This window comes from Aplidium turbinatum, chromosome 6, assembly GCF_918807975.1.
Source record: "Aplidium turbinatum chromosome 6, kaAplTurb1.1, whole genome shotgun sequence".
Classification (NCBI taxonomy): domain Eukaryota; kingdom Metazoa; phylum Chordata; class Ascidiacea; order Aplousobranchia; family Polyclinidae; genus Aplidium; species Aplidium turbinatum.
This window is the reverse complement of record NC_137477.1, coordinates 19,457,781-19,474,703: the sequence shown is the minus strand read 5'-3', so window position 1 is coordinate 19,474,703 and position 16,923 is coordinate 19,457,781. Positions and strand designations below refer to the sequence as shown.

The 16,923-nt window shown below is 37.9% G+C and overlaps 2 protein-coding genes across 2 annotated transcripts; both read right to left on the bottom strand.

Moving 5' to 3' along the window:
• Positions 1-523: 523 nt before the first annotated feature.
• On the bottom strand, positions 524-4,098 carry LOC145771606 (peptidyl-prolyl cis-trans isomerase B-like). Its single transcript, XM_082583316.1, has 5 exons — positions 3,569-4,098; positions 3,276-3,392; positions 2,508-2,598; positions 1,704-1,888; positions 524-1,198 (listed from the first exon to the last, which is right to left on the bottom strand). The coding sequence occupies exons 1-5, from the start codon at positions 3,692-3,694 to the stop codon at positions 1,043-1,045; spliced, it is 675 nt and encodes a 224-aa protein (XP_082439442.1). The 5' UTR covers positions 3,695-4,098; the 3' UTR covers positions 524-1,042.
• LOC145771607 (peptidyl-prolyl cis-trans isomerase B-like) lies at positions 3,712-16,628 on the bottom strand. The gene is made up of 5 exons (XM_082583318.1): positions 16,496-16,628; positions 7,162-7,278; positions 6,520-6,610; positions 6,237-6,421; positions 3,712-6,079 (listed from the first exon to the last, which is right to left on the bottom strand). The coding sequence occupies exons 1-5, from the start codon at positions 16,598-16,600 to the stop codon at positions 5,930-5,932; spliced, it is 648 nt and encodes a 215-aa protein (XP_082439444.1). The 5' UTR covers positions 16,601-16,628; the 3' UTR covers positions 3,712-5,929.
• Between the last annotated feature and the right edge of the window lie 295 nt (positions 16,629-16,923).

The following is a 16,923-nucleotide window of genomic DNA, read 5'->3' as shown; positions in this document are numbered from 1 at the left end:
GGGGGGGGGGGGACAAACATTTTAATATTTGAAGTAAAATGTAGATACTGAATGCAGCCAAACAATTATGAAACGTCATATTAGCATTAAAACGTATTTTGAGGGAAACTGTGTTCTTGCTGAGAAGCATGGTGGAGAGTTTAGAAACAATTGAGCCCCGATAGCTCAATTGGTTAGCGCGTCACTTCTGGAACGAAGAAGCTTCAAGATCAAGCGGCGCTGGTTCGACTCTCGGGGTGTGCGCTTGAGCAACGCACGTTAAGGACTGCTCTCCATTCAGCGGCATCTAATGGATGGAATAGTTCCCCGGTAACAAGAATTCAACAATCGGAAACTTCACTGTCAATCTCGGTGACCGGGCCTGCGTCAGTGATTCAAAGCCTCAAGTATGCGAAACTGCCAGGATTAAGCTCTGCAAGAAGCAGAGCTTTCCCAGTCCGAGGATAAAAATTCAAATCAATCAATCAAAAAAATGTCATTTCAAAGAAACAATGCGATAAGGCGAGGCAGCCAATAAAACAAATTTGTTTTCCATGTTTTATTTCCATTCAACGATAACGCTTCAAAAGCAAAATTCACTACTCGCTGATGAGAAGTTTCTACCATTAGAAAGGTTATGAAATCAAAAACATGCTTCACTTCACTGTTAAGAAAATATAATCGAATTGTCCATGCTAAAGAGTTATTACATCTTAACAGTTTAGACTAGATCGAAATAGCATAATCCCAGAAAAAATAATTTTCAAACAAGTATCAACAAAGAATAAATTGTTAACAGTGACTACAGATTATTTTCCACTTGAAAGGCGGTTTCATTTTTTTTTAAATAGTACCAATGAATCGTACAAGAAGTAATTGTTCATGAACAGGAATGCATTATCATAGGAACTGTATAAAAAATACTCCGGTGGTGAAAGCATGTGAACAATGCTGTCAAATTTCTTGGAAATGTTGGTCTTTGTTGTAAAGTTGTCAAGTACATTTGTTTCTTTCAATAACTTGTCTCCTTAGCGGAAATATTGCTCTAGTTTCCTTCCGCGGTTTAGTACGTTTCCTTGTTGATATCTCCGCTTACCGGGTCCTTCGATACCGCAAAAGGCTTGCTGACGTCAAGAACTCCGCAATCAGCAATGACCACATCTTTGACAGGGCGATCTGACTGCCCAGTGGGATTCTGTTCTATTTCATCGACGACTTTCTGAAAACCAAATAACGAACGCTCAAAAACTAGATAATGATTTTTCAAAAAGTTGCATATCTGCTGGCAAAAAACTCAGCATACATGGCTTCCTTTTCAGTGGCGGATCTAGAAACCAATTTGGAAGGGGGGGGGGGGGGGGGGGGCACTGAAGTTTCAACAAAGTAAAAATTTAAGAGAAAATAAACAATGTAAAAATTGAAGTCCAAAAAAGTAAACAGCTGGACAGGGGGCTTGATCCTAAAAGGTTTTTGACAATTTTCAAAATTACATGTTTTTTGCAATTTTTGTGGCGTACGTGACCAAGTGACTCTTCCCTGGATCCGCCAATGTACGTGTTAAATTGGAAGGTCATGCCTCACAATCTTCTATAAGAGAGTTTACAAAGTCCACAAATTATGCTTCTTTTTTCAGGCATAAAGTAAAGCACACCACTACAATCATAGCATCTGAAATACAACGTTATCTAATGAGTTACAAAACAAAAAACCTGCAAAAACCTTACAATGCCTTTCAAGACTTTTCCGAAGACGACATGCTTTCCGTCCAACCACGTTGTCACGACAGTGGTGATGAAGAATTGTGAGCCATTGGTGTCTTTCCCGGCATTGGCCATGCTCAGCCAGCCTTTGCCGTAATGCTTCAACTTGAAGTTCTCATCGGGAAACTTTTCTCCGTAAATGCTTTTGCCTACAAGTGCAAATGGCTGTCACAGCAAGTAGACACGTCAAAATAACCTTAGAACGCGATGCATTAGCCATTAACCGTCACTTTTATGGGTGAGATTTCACCATCACTCAAAAACGTTGTTGTGTGAAGTGGAATTACGTTGTTGTTGTTGTGAGTAGAGATGGATTTAACTGCACGCAGAAGATCACACAACACAAACACCTCAGGTTTAACCTTCCAACACGATTAATTAGATAGTTCCAACAACCTTCCAACACGAGACATTAGATAATAAATCAATCGTTTTGTCATGCAAAGCAACGTGAAAGTAAGTAGTAACAATAAGAAGAATGTAATTTTTAAAACTTCCAAGGCACAGGGAGATAATCTTGAAAGATTTTTTTCTCAACACTAAGAGAAAAAATCCCATTTAAAAAAAAGCGGCTTCATACAAAATTGGGGTTCCATAATACTCATTCCAGTAAAATGTAAAATTTTGTAACTTTTTCTGTGCGATTGCTTCGATGCTACGACACGAGAAAACCCTAGAAAGACTAAGCAAGAAAAGTTTGTAAACATCTCAAAAAACATCACCACAATCCAAGATAAAGCAAGCGAATTCTTTAGAACAAGTCCATACCCCCGGTTCCATCGCCTCTCGTGAAGTCACCTCCTTGGAGCATGAATTGTTTGATGACGCGGTGAAACTTACTTCCTTTGTAACCAAATCCCTGTCGAATATGAATAAAATTTCATAAAAATTGTGTAGCGCTCTTCTAGCCCAGTGGTTCTCAACTGAGAGAAAGGAATATTTAATTCCTGAGAAGATACAGGGAAAAAAATCTGTGTATGAATAAATAACTTCGAGGTATTATTATTTGTTCACTGTTCAGTCAACACAAAAATAACTGCACAATTGAGAATGCCTATCAAAAGTGTGCAAAGAAAAGCTGCTTTACCAACATTGTTTGACGTTGAAGAAAGTCTGTTTACTTCATAATAGTCAGTTGTTTCTACACAGTAATTTATATTACTTGCACTCAGGTTTGGCAAGTTTTTATACAAAATTCGAGAAATTTTGCAACTTCTAACCTCGTTTGGCTGGTAAAAAAGGGAGTAAAAAATTTGCAAGTATATATCTGCTTTGCAATATTCTTGTTAGGGAGAAATTGACAGCGTTTGATTTTATAATGAGAAATATGAAAAATAACATTGAGAACCACTGTTCAGTATTCAAGCATGGCTTCCTTTTCAGTATTCAAGCATTTCCACGTAGTTTATACTGTAGTTGCCTTTCAATCATGAAGTTTCCACTATAATACAGATAAAGCCATTCTCTTACTATTTCTACTTTGAAACCAATCGAAACCGCAGTTTGCCAGAAACAAATTCAACACCAACAACAAACCTTTTCATGAGAAGCAAGAGCAGCAAAGTTATCCACGGTTTTCGGAACAGTTTTTCCAAACAATCCGATTTCAATACGCCCAGTTTTCTCTCCACCAATTTCTATGTCAAAATAGACCTGAAAACATAGAAATAAACCACTCAAAACTTCCTAGTTGTTAATATACACTCAAGGTTGCACTACAGTATATCTTTGCATAAGAATGAATCTTGATTTAATTCGAATATCGACGCCTGTGTTGATCCCAATCTATAAAAGGCAAAAGCTAGGCAACAAAAACTTAAGATCCTCACCACTTTAGTCACGAGGGGTCCTTTTTTGGCTTCTCCTTCACCGGGAAGCATGAAGAATATAAGCGCTCCCACCAACAGACCGACGACAGCTAATAACTTCATAACTGCTGTTATACGAACAACCATAAATAAATCCTAACCTATCTGCAACACACCGCGATATCAGCGTTAGTTATGGTGTCGGGTAGACACATCGAAAGCACTTTTGTAGGCAAACTAAAAAAATATTTTGTTAACGATTAACAAGAAAACGAGAAATCTCCGATAAATTTTAAACAATAGACGAGTTCGATTTTCTTGTTTATGAGTGAAATTGTCAAAGCAAGCAAAATATTCACAATAAACCGGAACATTTCTGGTTGACGGAACGTTTAAAAACATAGGCTAATACATGAATTTTCCTACAGAGGTAGGAGTTGCAATAAAGTTTTCCTCAACACCCATCAGTAACCTAAGAAGCAATAATTTCATGATTAATATAACCATGGCCACCTGGAGATGCGGCCTGATTTGTCACATTTTGCAGATTTTGATTACAGCTACTGCTTGACTGACATTTTTTGAGATGTTTTTACTTTTTGCGATTTCCTAATGACAAAAAAAGTTTTTGTTGCCTTGGGGAAGCAGTAGCAAATGAGAAAAAGTAAGTGGAAAAACGCAAAATCAGACTGTTATTGAAACTTAACAGTCTGACTAAAATCTACAAACTCAAACTTTCTTTGTTTTTCAACATGTGAGGATGTTAAAACCAATTCTGTCATCTGGGGAAAAGAATAAAGAAAGCGTAAAAATATAGTTTTTAGAAAAATTTATTTAAACGTTCGCCCAAAGTTAGAAAAACTTGGAAATTTCTGCAAAATGTGACAAATCAGGCCGTATCTTTAGGTGGCCATGATCTAACAAACTTAAAAATAGTATAAAATGCTGCATAATATAGGTAGGCATCAGGGTATCATGATTGATCGCTATCTCCACAACAATAGTGCTGGTGCTTTAAAAAAAAACTTTGTATGCTCTGAACCATTCAACGTAAAGGAACAAAAATGCAATTTAAAACATTTCTAGCGGCAACAAATGAAGAATTCTTAAACCAACATTACAGGTTATGCCACGCATCAAGAATACGAGTCAGGCACATCTATTGTCCAAAGAAAAATAGTTTTTGTTTTCAGGAGCAAAAGATTTTGCGTTTTGCAATTTCCAATTGGGGTATAACATAAGTTTCATACAATCGCAATTCAACGTCAATGTCTATGATTAATTTTGTTAGTGTTGGTCAAACCAGCATTGCATGATGTTGTTTAACTGAAAAAGCACAACCAAGTATATTTAGCTAACACAAAGCATTCAGTTCTGGTTTGTTTTCGGTCATTTATCAATCATTGACCGATTTTTTTAGCCAAATGTCCGAAAAAAATATAGTCAATTCGGTCAAAATGTCCAAAAAAGGAAGTGCAAATTTTGATTTGTATCAGCTACTTGAAAGGAAATATTTTCATCAGAAAAACTGACCGAACTTTTTCAAGTTATTTCGGACAAATGACCGAAAAGTCTCAGCGAAAAAAAACAACCCCGATTCAGTCTATATACAATAATAGTTTTAGGTAATGAGAACAAAATACTACACTCGATGCTACAAACACCGGAAACACATCCATAAAAAAAATATCTGGAAAAATTAATTACTTTCAAACCAATACTATGTCGAATTTACCTGCAAATATACAATTAGATGCGAGCAAAATATTCTCGCTTCTTGTTTGTATTAATCTCGCATTGATATTTGAATATTCTATCAAAATATTATTATTGAAACTCATTTGGCACACAAAAACACCATTTCACTAAGTTCAGTTTTTGGAAACAAAGTGACTAAGCAAGACGTGGCTAATATGCCATGCCATGCAAAACATCATGATTGCTTAAAAATTTAAACAATGAAACATCACATTAACGCTGTTTGCATATTATTTTAAACGTGCATTAAATTTCCAGCTTAGCTAAAATAGACAATGTATATTATATACCATTTTCAAATGTAAGATTTTTAAAATATGGAACAAAATATGTGACTTGCAATACACACGTCAACAAATACTGCAATTCTATGCTTGTTGTTATCTTCTACAAGTGATAATAATTTGCGTATTTTCATTGAAGCCCAGAATTCATGACAATATATTATAGCTTGCAAAAGTTTTTTATTCTGTAGTGACAATTTCTCACCTAATACTTTCTTTGGTAAAAAGAGGCATACTTTAAAAGGATATTGTGCATTATTGCACATTTAGGCCACATAACAGTCTTTCGGACTTTTTGTACTGTCACAAGTTGTACCATGCAGCAGAGTTTACTAAAACCTTAGTAACTTCCAGTATATTCTTCAGCTGCTTTCTTGTCAACAGGAAAGGGTTTTGTTACAGAAATCACTCCGCTCTTTGTAATTGTAACATCCTTGATTGGACGATCACTTGATGCTGTCGGATTTTTCTCGATGGCATCGACTACATCCTGCAAAAACACCTGGATGAACCTAAGGCAGATAAAGAATGACCGTATTGCCATTAGCATTTTCATATTAAACTTTTTAAGTGCAATTTAGTATTATAATTTTTAGCTGATTTTCAGCATAAAGTGTCATGATCACATAAACATCCATAACACTTACTAAGCCTTTAAGAACTTTTCCAAACACAACATGGCGACCATCCAGCCATGGGGTGTTGACAAATGTGATGAAGAATTGTGATCCATTGGTGTCCTTGCCAGAGTTAGCCATGCTGAGCCAACCTCTTCCATAATGCTTCAGTTTAAAGTTCTCATCCATAAATTTGTTGCCATAGATACTTTTGCCTGGGTAGTAAGATGGTGTTATTATGAAAAATTAGGTGTCAAAGTGTTCCAACAAACTTAAGGTTTTGAATACAACATCATAAAAGAAAAATATTTACCTCCAGTACCATCACCTCTTGTGAAATCTCCTCCCTGAAGCATGAAGTTTTTGATCACTCGATGGAACTTGCTCTCCTTATAGCCAAATCCCTAAAAATAAGATATACAGTATATATATATATAATATTTGCATCCGACAAGAGGTTGTTCTTATTTCTCACATACCAAAACTTGCTATTAATCAATAATCATAATTTATTTCACACCAGTTGGGTGCAACATAGCGTCAATGAAAAGTCTCTATAATTGGCGAGTTTCAGCTAACTGTCAGAACTCTTTCGGGCTGCGCTTTGAAAGAAATCAAATCCTTTGCAGAAATGTTTCTGCTGGTCTTCCTTGATTTCGTTTGCCTTTGATCAGTTTTGATAGTAGGATAATTTAATTATAAACTGAGCTTATTGGATGTTCTATTCTACGTCCCAACCAGAAAAGTTAATGGTTACTAATATTAACGTTTATTGAAGCAGAGGAGTTTCTCCTACAGCACCATATAACAAGTCATTGTGAATATGTTCAGTCCATGCAAGTTTGAAAACTCTTAATGATTGTGTGTGGAATGCGTTAAACTGTTAATGGCATATAATGAATATTAATTTCATTCAATGCATATTGCATAGGCCACCCTTACAAGATTTACTTACTTTTTCATGGGTTGCAAGCTGTTGAAAGTTTGCAGTGGTTTTAGGAACAACTTTTCCAAACAAGCCAATTTCAATACGACCTTCAGACTTTCCATCAATCGAAATGTCAAAAAACACCTGATACATAACAACCAATGAATAAGGGCAGTTTATAGATACTTATAAAAGGTAATCAACAATCAATGCACTAGTGGTTCTCACTGGATGCAACCTAGTTCGTACCCTCAGTGCGACTTCGGTTTTTTAATTTTTTCTCTTGATCTTTTCAGGGTACGAACTGTTCAGTGTTCAGGGTACGAACTAGGTTGCACTCGTTCTCACTTAGCTGATACACCATTCTAACATTGAAGCCACTCAACAAAGCATTGCAGTGAATCAAGCAAAAGAAAGTATGGTAGGTGCAGTTACAGTGACATAAACATATCATTATCAATACTGTTGCACCTCCCTTTGCTCATTAGCATTAGGGTGGAGTAAAAAAAACTTTTTTTTAAATTCAAAAAAAGGGGTGTCTAGATCCCTGACAAATTTGCAAAATACAACAACAAAACTGGGTTTGGGGAGTTGTGCCTCCTATTGGCCGTGCTACTAGGAGGCACAACTCCACATACTACCCGGAAGCGTTCTTTTTCTTAAACTAAATTTTGAGCCGAAGTGACTCAATCGTTAGGCCGCTGCATTTTTGTGGTCAATTTTTAATTTCAGTAGCCCACAGCCCAATTTTTTATGTCTTTTCAAATATGAGTAATACATCATCATCATAATCCATCGTCGGTTTGTTCCCCACTAGTGGGGGTGGCCGATTGTTTCCGCGCAGCAATTGTTTTTATCCCTTTTCTCCATTTCACCCTGTCCCTTGCATCTTCCTCCTTCAGTCCGATTTTTTTTAAATTCATCCTTCACTTGTTGTTCACTTGTTGTAATACAGTTAAGAGTTTTCTTAATTTGTTGGAATTTGAGAATTTCTCTCGGTAATTTTCCGTTTGTCAAAAGAGAATGTGACCATGTTTGCCGAACGGCACAGCTGAAACAATAATAGTACCGGCAATTGCTTTAAAGATCACATTAGAGTAGTGTGGTTAACGAGCTGATGGCAAAAGTAGCCATTTTTACATCATTTCAACACCTTGCAATGTTGCCTTGAAATAAAGTTTTCTGAACTTTTCGGCAGGATATATATATATATTCTAATTTTAACAATGAGGATTATTGCGTTACATTGATCGTTTGTTAAAAAGAAACGTCACAGAGAAGCAAGTCTCAGCTGGGTTCCGCACGTGCTTAGGCGAATGTGGTGACCTTATTCACGCTGATACTGATAGAAATAGAATTTCTGCACAGAATGACACCATTAGATAGAAATAGAACTTCTGCACGGAAGGGAGGGTGTTAGACACATTCGTCTCACACCATTAGATAGAAATTAACACTAACACTGCCATCATCTTCCTCACATGTTGAGAGGTGTTTTTCTTTGCTGAAAAGAATATTGGGTGATTGGCGTACATCCTTGAGGGCTGACACTATTGAGTCACTAATGCGCATTTGTCTAGACCAGGGGTGGGCAAACTTTTTGTATTGAGGGCCACATTTGAAAAAATGTTGCAGCCGGGGGGCCGCACACTCTCATTACAAAGTAGGAAAATTTACCCGGTGTGTAAATAAACGCATATTCATATTAAACACAATATTTGTATTTCACACTCAGTGACGTTTAAAGCTATGTTATCATCTTCACAAAAGTTAATGAGACTTGTGCAACTGTTCCATCATGCAAGTTGGTGTCTGTCAGCAAAGACCTGTTCTTCGACTTGTTTATTTTTAAACAAGAAAATGCTTGTTTGCATATGTATGTGGATCCAAACAGTGTCAAAAACTTAGCAGCAAAGTTTTTTAAGTTTGGAAACAAATCGTCAGACAATGACTTGTAAAAGTCAGGCAGTGAATCTGACTTAAACTTCTCTTTCAAGTCATTATTTGCTTGCAAGTCCAGCAGTTACAGCTGTAAATCCTCAGGAACCGAATAAACTTCTGTAGTGAATGGAGAGCTGAGCATATTAAATTGCGGTTCCAGGACCTTTGGAACCTTCTGCCAAATTCGATAGCCAAAGTATCCAACTGAACTTTATACTTTGCTGCAAGTTCACCAGAAATGTTTGCTTCTTTCAGCAAAGGAAAGTGACAAAACCTGTAGTTACCAGTTATAATTAAAACAATAAGTGATGAGTAGGAGTTTCTGCTAGTGCCGGCGGGCCGCATAAAATGGTCTTACGGGCCGCATGCGGCCCGTAGTTTGCCCACTCCTGGTCTAGACGATTCTGAGCTGGAGATTTACGACCCCGTGCCGGCAGTAATAGCTTGGCACAATGATTCTATAATGCGAAAACCACGAAATAAGTGATCGTAGTTCCTTTTGTAATAAGGAAATTTGGATTGTTGTTTTCAATTGTATTTATTGCGTCATTACACGACTGTCATTAACACACTGATTTATTTGCAAGCAATCTGCTCCAGTATACTGCAGGGTCGGTTAATTAAGCCATCAACCATTGCAGAGTTATTCTGTTGTAGAAAATCTTCTTCTACAAACACGACTACACAATACTGATAGTGTGATTTTGTGCAAAATCTACACGCAAAAATATGTCCGGTTGAGATATTAAAATTATTAAATGTCTGCTGAAAGGGCCAGTCCGGTAGGACATGCTTACCTTGACCGCCGGAAAAAAGTACAAATGAGGCCTGTTTAAAAAGCTGTAGTATGAATTGGGTTGCAACTGAAATTATAAACTGACCACAAAAATGCAGCAGTCTAACGATTGAGTCACTTCGGGTTAAAATTTAGTTAAAAAAAAGAAGGCAGTGGCTATTTGACCGGCGCCGGTCTTAGAATCTGAAACACTATTTAACCGGACATGACTAGGGTGGTTTGAAAAATATTTTTTTTGCAATTTCAATGTGGGGGGTTCTGAAAACTTGGCAAACCTTTAAAAAATAGTATTCATAGGCGCCGACTTTTATTTTTGCACGGGGTGGTGGATAGCACAATATGGCAACCTAAAAACCTTCAAACTGCATGTTTTTGTTTGATTTTTACTAAGCGTATTTCGTAGATGCAATTGTCTTTTCACACCTGATTTGTAGCTCGATAATTTACAAAGCAACTTTAAAACAAAGCACAGGAGGTATGTCGTGAATTTTATTGTTACGTTGCTGCTCTGACACTTATCATTTGACAAAAGTATTTTTGCGAACAGCAGCTCTGTCAATCCAACTGTTAATCAACTGGTCAAGTTGTAACAGTGAAGCTTCAGCTTGATAAACATTTAAAATTAGGACGTGGTTCAATCGCTGTTGTGTCATGGTAGATCGCAAGTAGGTTTTTATGCGCCTGAGTGCACTAAACGATCGCTTCGCAGGTGGTGGAAGGCAACGATAAGTATATTTTCACAATGCAGACCACGTTTGGACGCATTAATGAAATGGTTTCATTGCTTGCAAATAGATCAAGCAGTTGCGACATAGTTGCAAATCGGACAGAATGCTCTATCTTTGCATCTATCGTATTCTTGCCACGGGAATTCGCTCTCCCACGATTTTTGATAGCTCCTCCCTTCAACAGCGATTATCGTGCTCGGCTCTTCCACCTCCCTGATAATGCTAACGCCTTTTGGCAGTGGCACACTTTCGTTTCGTTCAGGCGTTTGGTCACTTTCATGCTGGCTGAAATCCTGACTAGACGGTAGACGCAACAAAAAATGACTCAATGGAGGGCTGCAATTTTGAACGCTTTTTCGGTGGCATCTTTAAGCTGAATAAAACTGGAATGTCGGCGAAAACTTTTACTGGACGACTTTTCGTAATTTTTTCTATGATGTAACAAGCAACTCCTGTGTCAGATCAATAAATTCCCGCCTCGCAGTTTGTCACGCATTGACACGGTGACGCAATATTACTGCATGAAGTAGATGACAGTACACTCCAATTGAAATTGGAAAATAATTCAAAATGCAAAATGTTGAGTAGGCTAATTGAAAAAGGTTGCTTTTATTATTGGGAATTGGCAGGGGGTGCAGCTTTCCTCGAATAGAATCATGTAAACGTGTAAATTTGCAGAACATTAAAACTGCTACTTTATTAAGTGTACTTTTTAAATAAAACTCAAAAAGTTTCGAAAATTGCATTTTTTTAATGAAATTTGAAAATAGATTTTCATTTAGGGGGTGGAGCTATCAATCATCGAGATAATTTTATTTCCAAGTATTTTAAAGCTGGCATAATTTATAGCGATATTATAAGCAGTTTAAAAATTTTCAAAAGAGATTTTTGAGGGAGGCAAGGGAAAGGTCGTATTTTATTGATTAATAAATCACATTGTAAACCTAACAAATGTAACAATGACTTATGACAAGTAACAAATAAAACGATCGCAACAACAACAAGGAAAAAACTCGTAGCCACGTGTTGCGTAATCTTCACGTAGCTTGCTTGATGTTACGCGAGTATCATGCTTGTGACAAAAACAATCATTTTCTTCGCAATACTGTATTGGTTCACCTCTTGCTTTACGTTGACTTGAAGCGAAAACCAATGATCAAAAAAAGATTTAAACGTCCGTTCAAATTACATTTATTTGCAGTAAGTAATGTAACCTAAACGGGGTGGCTGCCACCACGCCACAGCGGTTACGGGGTATTAAAAACTAATTAAAAACTATTAAAAACTATCCTTGCAGTGTAGGCTACTCATATTCCTTGATTCTTCATCCTTAGGTAATGTTCTTCAAAAGGTAAAAAAGATTGTTTTGTCAACACTTTTTTACAGGGTTGTTTTTACACCACAAGATGGCGTTATTTTGGATTTTTTGCTTTGGGTGCATATTTTGATGCATTGTAACTTTCCAATAAATGTAGTGTTACTTATCAAACTCGGTAAAGTTGTTATCTGGTAGAGAAAGAACATTCATGATAAATATAATAACCATCCTGCTTTTCATAAAAAAGTTACAGACTTCCAAATATGGCACAAAATTTGTCTTTGGTGAAGAAGAGGCCTACTTTGAGGCTTGATTATTCCAGTAGCCTATACTGCAAATTGATTGCATTTTGACAATGCAATCATGTAATATAACTAAGAGTGAACCATTTTACAAAACATAAACTTTATTTATATATAACCTTTGGAGCAAAAGATATGGTTAATTGAAAATGGTCCAAAAAAACAAATGCGGAAAAGTTTAGGGGAAACCTAAAACTTTAAAGCATCATATTTCCAAAACTATAATAGATAGGTATTGAGCTGAAATTTGTAATGCATGGCTATATCATGCCAAATAACATGTTGACCTAGTTAGAGCAAAATCGAAGTGGGTCAAACTGGGAACTTTCTGATTTTGAGGACGTTTGGCATGGAATGACCCATTGACCCAAATACCCTAAAAATGCATTTTTTTCAATTATTGCAAAAACTAATGCATTTAGAGAAAAAGTTCTATTTATGATACACACAAACATAGGTATTCTGCATCTTTTGACACCAAAACTGAATTTCTACTATGAGTGGTGAGCAAGTTAGAGGATTTTTTACTAAATTTGACCTGTTGTGATCTTTATTGGGGGTAGGTGGCTGGGTTTTGGGACCTACCAAAAAAAGTTGTGTAAATATTATTTTTTAAAGGTTTGCCAGGTATTCAGAACCCCCCCATGCTAAAATTGCAAAAAAATATTTTTCAAACCACCCTAGTCATGACGTCACTATGTAGGCAATTTTTTTCTTTTTCTCTTTTAAAGCAAAAGACGAGAAGCGCCTATATAAGTTCTAAATTCGACAACTTTATTCAACCCAATCCGTGGCACGTATCATATTTCTCCGCTTGCTATTTAAGAGGGAATGAGTTTGATACTACCCGGAAGCGTTACTTTTTTTATTTATTTATTTTTTAACTAAATTTTGACACAAAGTGGATTTTTTAGTCAATTTTTAATTTGAGTTGCCTACAGCCCTATTTTTTATGTCTTTTCAAATGTGAGTAATAAAGTTAGAGTTTTTTTAATTTGCTGGAATTTGAGATTTTCTCTGGGTACGGTAATTTTCCGATCGTCATAAGAGGATGTGACCGTGTTTGCCGAGCGCCGCATTACATACCATTACCAGGCCTCGAAATTCCGGCGGTCATGACCTCCGGAATGACCTCGAATGTCTGCCGAAGACGACTCATTGGTCGGTCATAAATGACCGCCGCAAAATTCTTGACAAAAATAGAGATAATGCAGCAAAAATATATATATTTTAAATTTGAATTGTTACAATTCTTTGTTTAACGCGAACAAATACGGAGCTGAAACAATAATCGTACAGGCAATTGCTATAAAGATCACATTAGAGTGGAGGGTTAACGAGCTGATGGCAAAGGTAGCCATTTTTACATCATTTCAACGCCTTGCAATGTTGCCTTGAAATACAGTTGTCTAAACTTTTCGGCAGGATATGTATTCTAATTTTAACAATGAGGATTATTGCGTTACATTGATCGTTTGTTAAAAAGAAACGTCACAGAGAAGCAAGTCTCAGCTGGGTTCCGCACGTGCTAAGGCGAATGTGGCGACCTTATTCACGCTGATACTGATAGAAATAGAATTTCTGCACATAAGGGAGGGTGTTAGACTAACACTATTGAGGGCTAACACTATTGCGTCACTAATGCGCATTTGGCTGGACAGTCCTGACATGGAGATTTACGACTCCGCGCCGGCAGTAATCGCTTGGCACAACGATTCTATAACGCGAAAACCACCGAATAAATGATCGGAGTTGCTTTTGTAATAAGGAAATTTGGATTGTTGTTTTCAATTGTGTTTATTGCGTCATTACACGACTGTCATTAACGCACTGATTTATTTGCAAGCAAAAAATATGTCCGGTTGAGATATTAAATGTCCGCTGAAAGGGCCAGTCCGGTAGGACATGCTTGACCGCCGGAAAAAAGTACAAATTTCGAGGCCTGCATTACTATTTTTTTTAAAAGAAGCATTGTACTGTATATAACTAACTTGTTGAGAGCGAAAATGTCATGCGTCGTTCGGCAAACACGGTCACATCCTCTTATGACGAACGGAAAATTACCGTACTCAGAGAAAACTCTCTCAGCCTATCTCCAGAACTGGCGACTGAAACTCAGTGAAACCAAAACTGTGGCAGCAGCTTTCCACCTCCATAATCGGGAAGCTGATCGTGAGCTACACGTCCAGAACAACAGAAAATTTCTTTCCTTTTGCCCCGAACCAAGATATCTTGGGGTGACACTGGACAGATCGCTCACAAACCGCCACCATTTGGTGTCACTGCGCAAGAAACTCACATCCGGCGCTGCTCTACTCAAGCGCCTGGCAGGTTCTAGCTGGGGGGGGGCGAGGGCTGACACTTTGTGTAGAGCAGCTTCAGCCCTTGCCTACTCTTCAGCAGAGTACTGTGCACCGCACCTGTTTGGTGCCGCAGTGCTCACTGCCATAACATCGACACTGCCATAATCAGCGCCCTGCGCACAGTGACCGGATGCCTGCGTCTCATACCATTGGACAATCTCCCCATTCTCGCTGGCATCCAACTCGCTGAGCTTCGTAACGAAGAAGCCACTCTGTCTCTCGGTCGATGGGCACTGGAGCCTAACTACCTTCTCCGCCGCAAGATCTCTGCTCTCCCAAACGAGCACCCCCGTCGACTGAAATCAAGACACCCAGTCGTGCCAGCCGCTCAACTTCTGATCAACAAAGCTGATGTACAAGACATCTCTGCGGCTGCTTGGGCGGACCATAAATGGAGTTCTGAATGGAAGTCAACCGCCACCAGACTCTATTCGTTCATCTCCGACGCCGACACACGCCCCATCGGTCTGACACTTTCAAGACAGGCATGGGTGCGCCTCAACCGTCTCCGTACGGGCGTCGGGGTTTTCCGCTCAACAATTGCACCAATGGGAAATGGCCTCTTCCTCCTCCTGTGAAGGTGGTGCCGAGGAACAGACCGTAGACCACATCATCAATGACTGCTCCATCTTCAAGCCACCCAACGGAGTGGAAGGTCTGCGTGTCATGGGTGATGAAACCAAAGACTGGCTGCTCTCTACTAGCCTTCCAATGTAGTCCGGGAACATTTGTGAATCTGGGGTGGTAAAAAGATAGACCCTCGGCCCCAGACGCTCACACGACGACGACATTTGAAAAGACATAAAAAGTAGAGCTGTAGGCAACTCAAATTAAAAATTGACTAAAAAAATGCACTTCGGGTCAAAATTTAATTTAAAAAAACAAAACAAATTCAAAATAAAAAAAAGGAACGCTTCCTGGTAGCATCAAACTCGTTCCCCCTGGAATAGCAAATGGAGAAATATCATACGCGCCACGGATCGAGTTGGATAAAGTTGTCGAATTTAGAACTTATATAGGCGCTTCTCGTCTTTTGCTTTAAAAGAGAAAAAGAAAAAAAGTGCCTTCATTGTGATGTCATGACCGGTTAAATAGTGTTTCAGATTCCAAGACCAACGCCGGTCAAATAGCCACTGCCAAAAAAGAACGCTTCCGGGTAGTATCGAAGTCATTCCCTCTGGAACACCAGTCCGAGGACTGTCGTACGCGCCACTAACCGAGTTCAATATGATTGTCGAATGTAGAAATTATATATATATATATAGGGACTTTTTTCTTCTCTTCTCGTCTTTTGCTTTGAAAGAGAAAAAAAAAGTGCACGTATAATGACGTCATGACCGGTCAAATAGTGTTTCAGATTTAAAGACCGGAGCCGGTCAAATAGCCACTGCCAAAAATTAATGAAAACAAAGCTGTAACGATTTAGTCGATTCGAATGAATTTAGTTTAAAAAAAGCTTTTTAAGGGGCAGTACCATATCTAGCTGATCCCTTCGGAATACCAATCCAAGAAACAGTGCACAAGCCATCAATTCAGTAGGCTAAAAAAAACTCTTAAATTTAAAAGTTATACAGCCCACATAATTTTTTCAACATTGTTCTTCTCTTGTTCTTTTTTCAAAAAAAAAGGTGAAAGAAAAGAATACGTCACGCTCAGGTAGACGTTCCGTGTGCATATAAATTCAACGGCTATATTCACAATACATGGTAGGAACAGCCAATGGATATATTTACAAAGCATGGTGAACAGAATCACTTCTTTATATTCAAAACTAGATTTTAACGCAAAAACTTTAAACAGCCTATGATTGGACATAACTCATTACGGTACCGGTAGCTACAGTACCACAACAAAAATTTGTTGCAGGCTAACATCATGTACTAACGATATATACCGGTACTCAATATACGTACCACATCTGTTACCAGTAATTCCCCTCCATTACTAGCAATCGTATGAGGAAAAACCCACACTACAAGTGCACATAAGGACAGACCAAAAATAGTACTGGTATGCATAATAACCTACAAGTCAGCCTCCCAACACCTTGAAAAATAATAAAAACATTAAATCTAATATTTTACAATGTGAAGTTGTGTGAATACCGATACAACCACCCTGGTATTTCAACAGTTTGTCAACGCCTTCTTCAGTGGCAGTTAACTAACGAAACGTTAGAATAAATGCGGATTACCGGTATCACTTGCAACACTTTGTGATAGTTTAGCCATTAGCATATTTTACACCAGCAGAGCATATCATGTTTTTGAATTCAATGCCTGGGAAGCACGCTAATTAAAGTTACGCACAACCTTGCCATTTCGAGTCAGCTGATTTGATG

Excerpts from the sequence above, each read along its gene's own strand:
- LOC145771607 (XM_082583318.1), bottom strand. The coding sequence starts at position 16,600 with ATGCATACCAGTACTATTTTTGGTCTGTCCTTATGTGCACTTGTAGTG. Across the intron at positions 7,279-16,495 it reads AATTACTGGTAACAGATGTG|GTGTTTTTTGACATTTCGAT; the intron begins GTACGTATATTG and ends GTTATGTATCAG. Across the intron at positions 6,611-7,161 it reads AGCTTGCAACCCATGAAAAA|GGATTTGGCTATAAGGAGAG; the intron begins GTAAGTAAATCT and ends TCTTATTTTTAG.
- LOC145771606 (XM_082583316.1), bottom strand. The coding sequence starts at position 3,694 with ATGGTTGTTCGTATAACAGCAGTTATGAAGTTATTAGCTGTCGTCGGT. Across the intron at positions 3,393-3,568 it reads GACCCCTCGTGACTAAAGTG|GTCTATTTTGACATAGAAAT; the intron begins GTGAGGATCTTA and ends CTATGTTTTCAG. Across the intron at positions 2,599-3,275 it reads CTCTTGCTTCTCATGAAAAG|GGATTTGGTTACAAAGGAAG; the intron begins GTTTGTTGTTGG and ends CATATTCGACAG.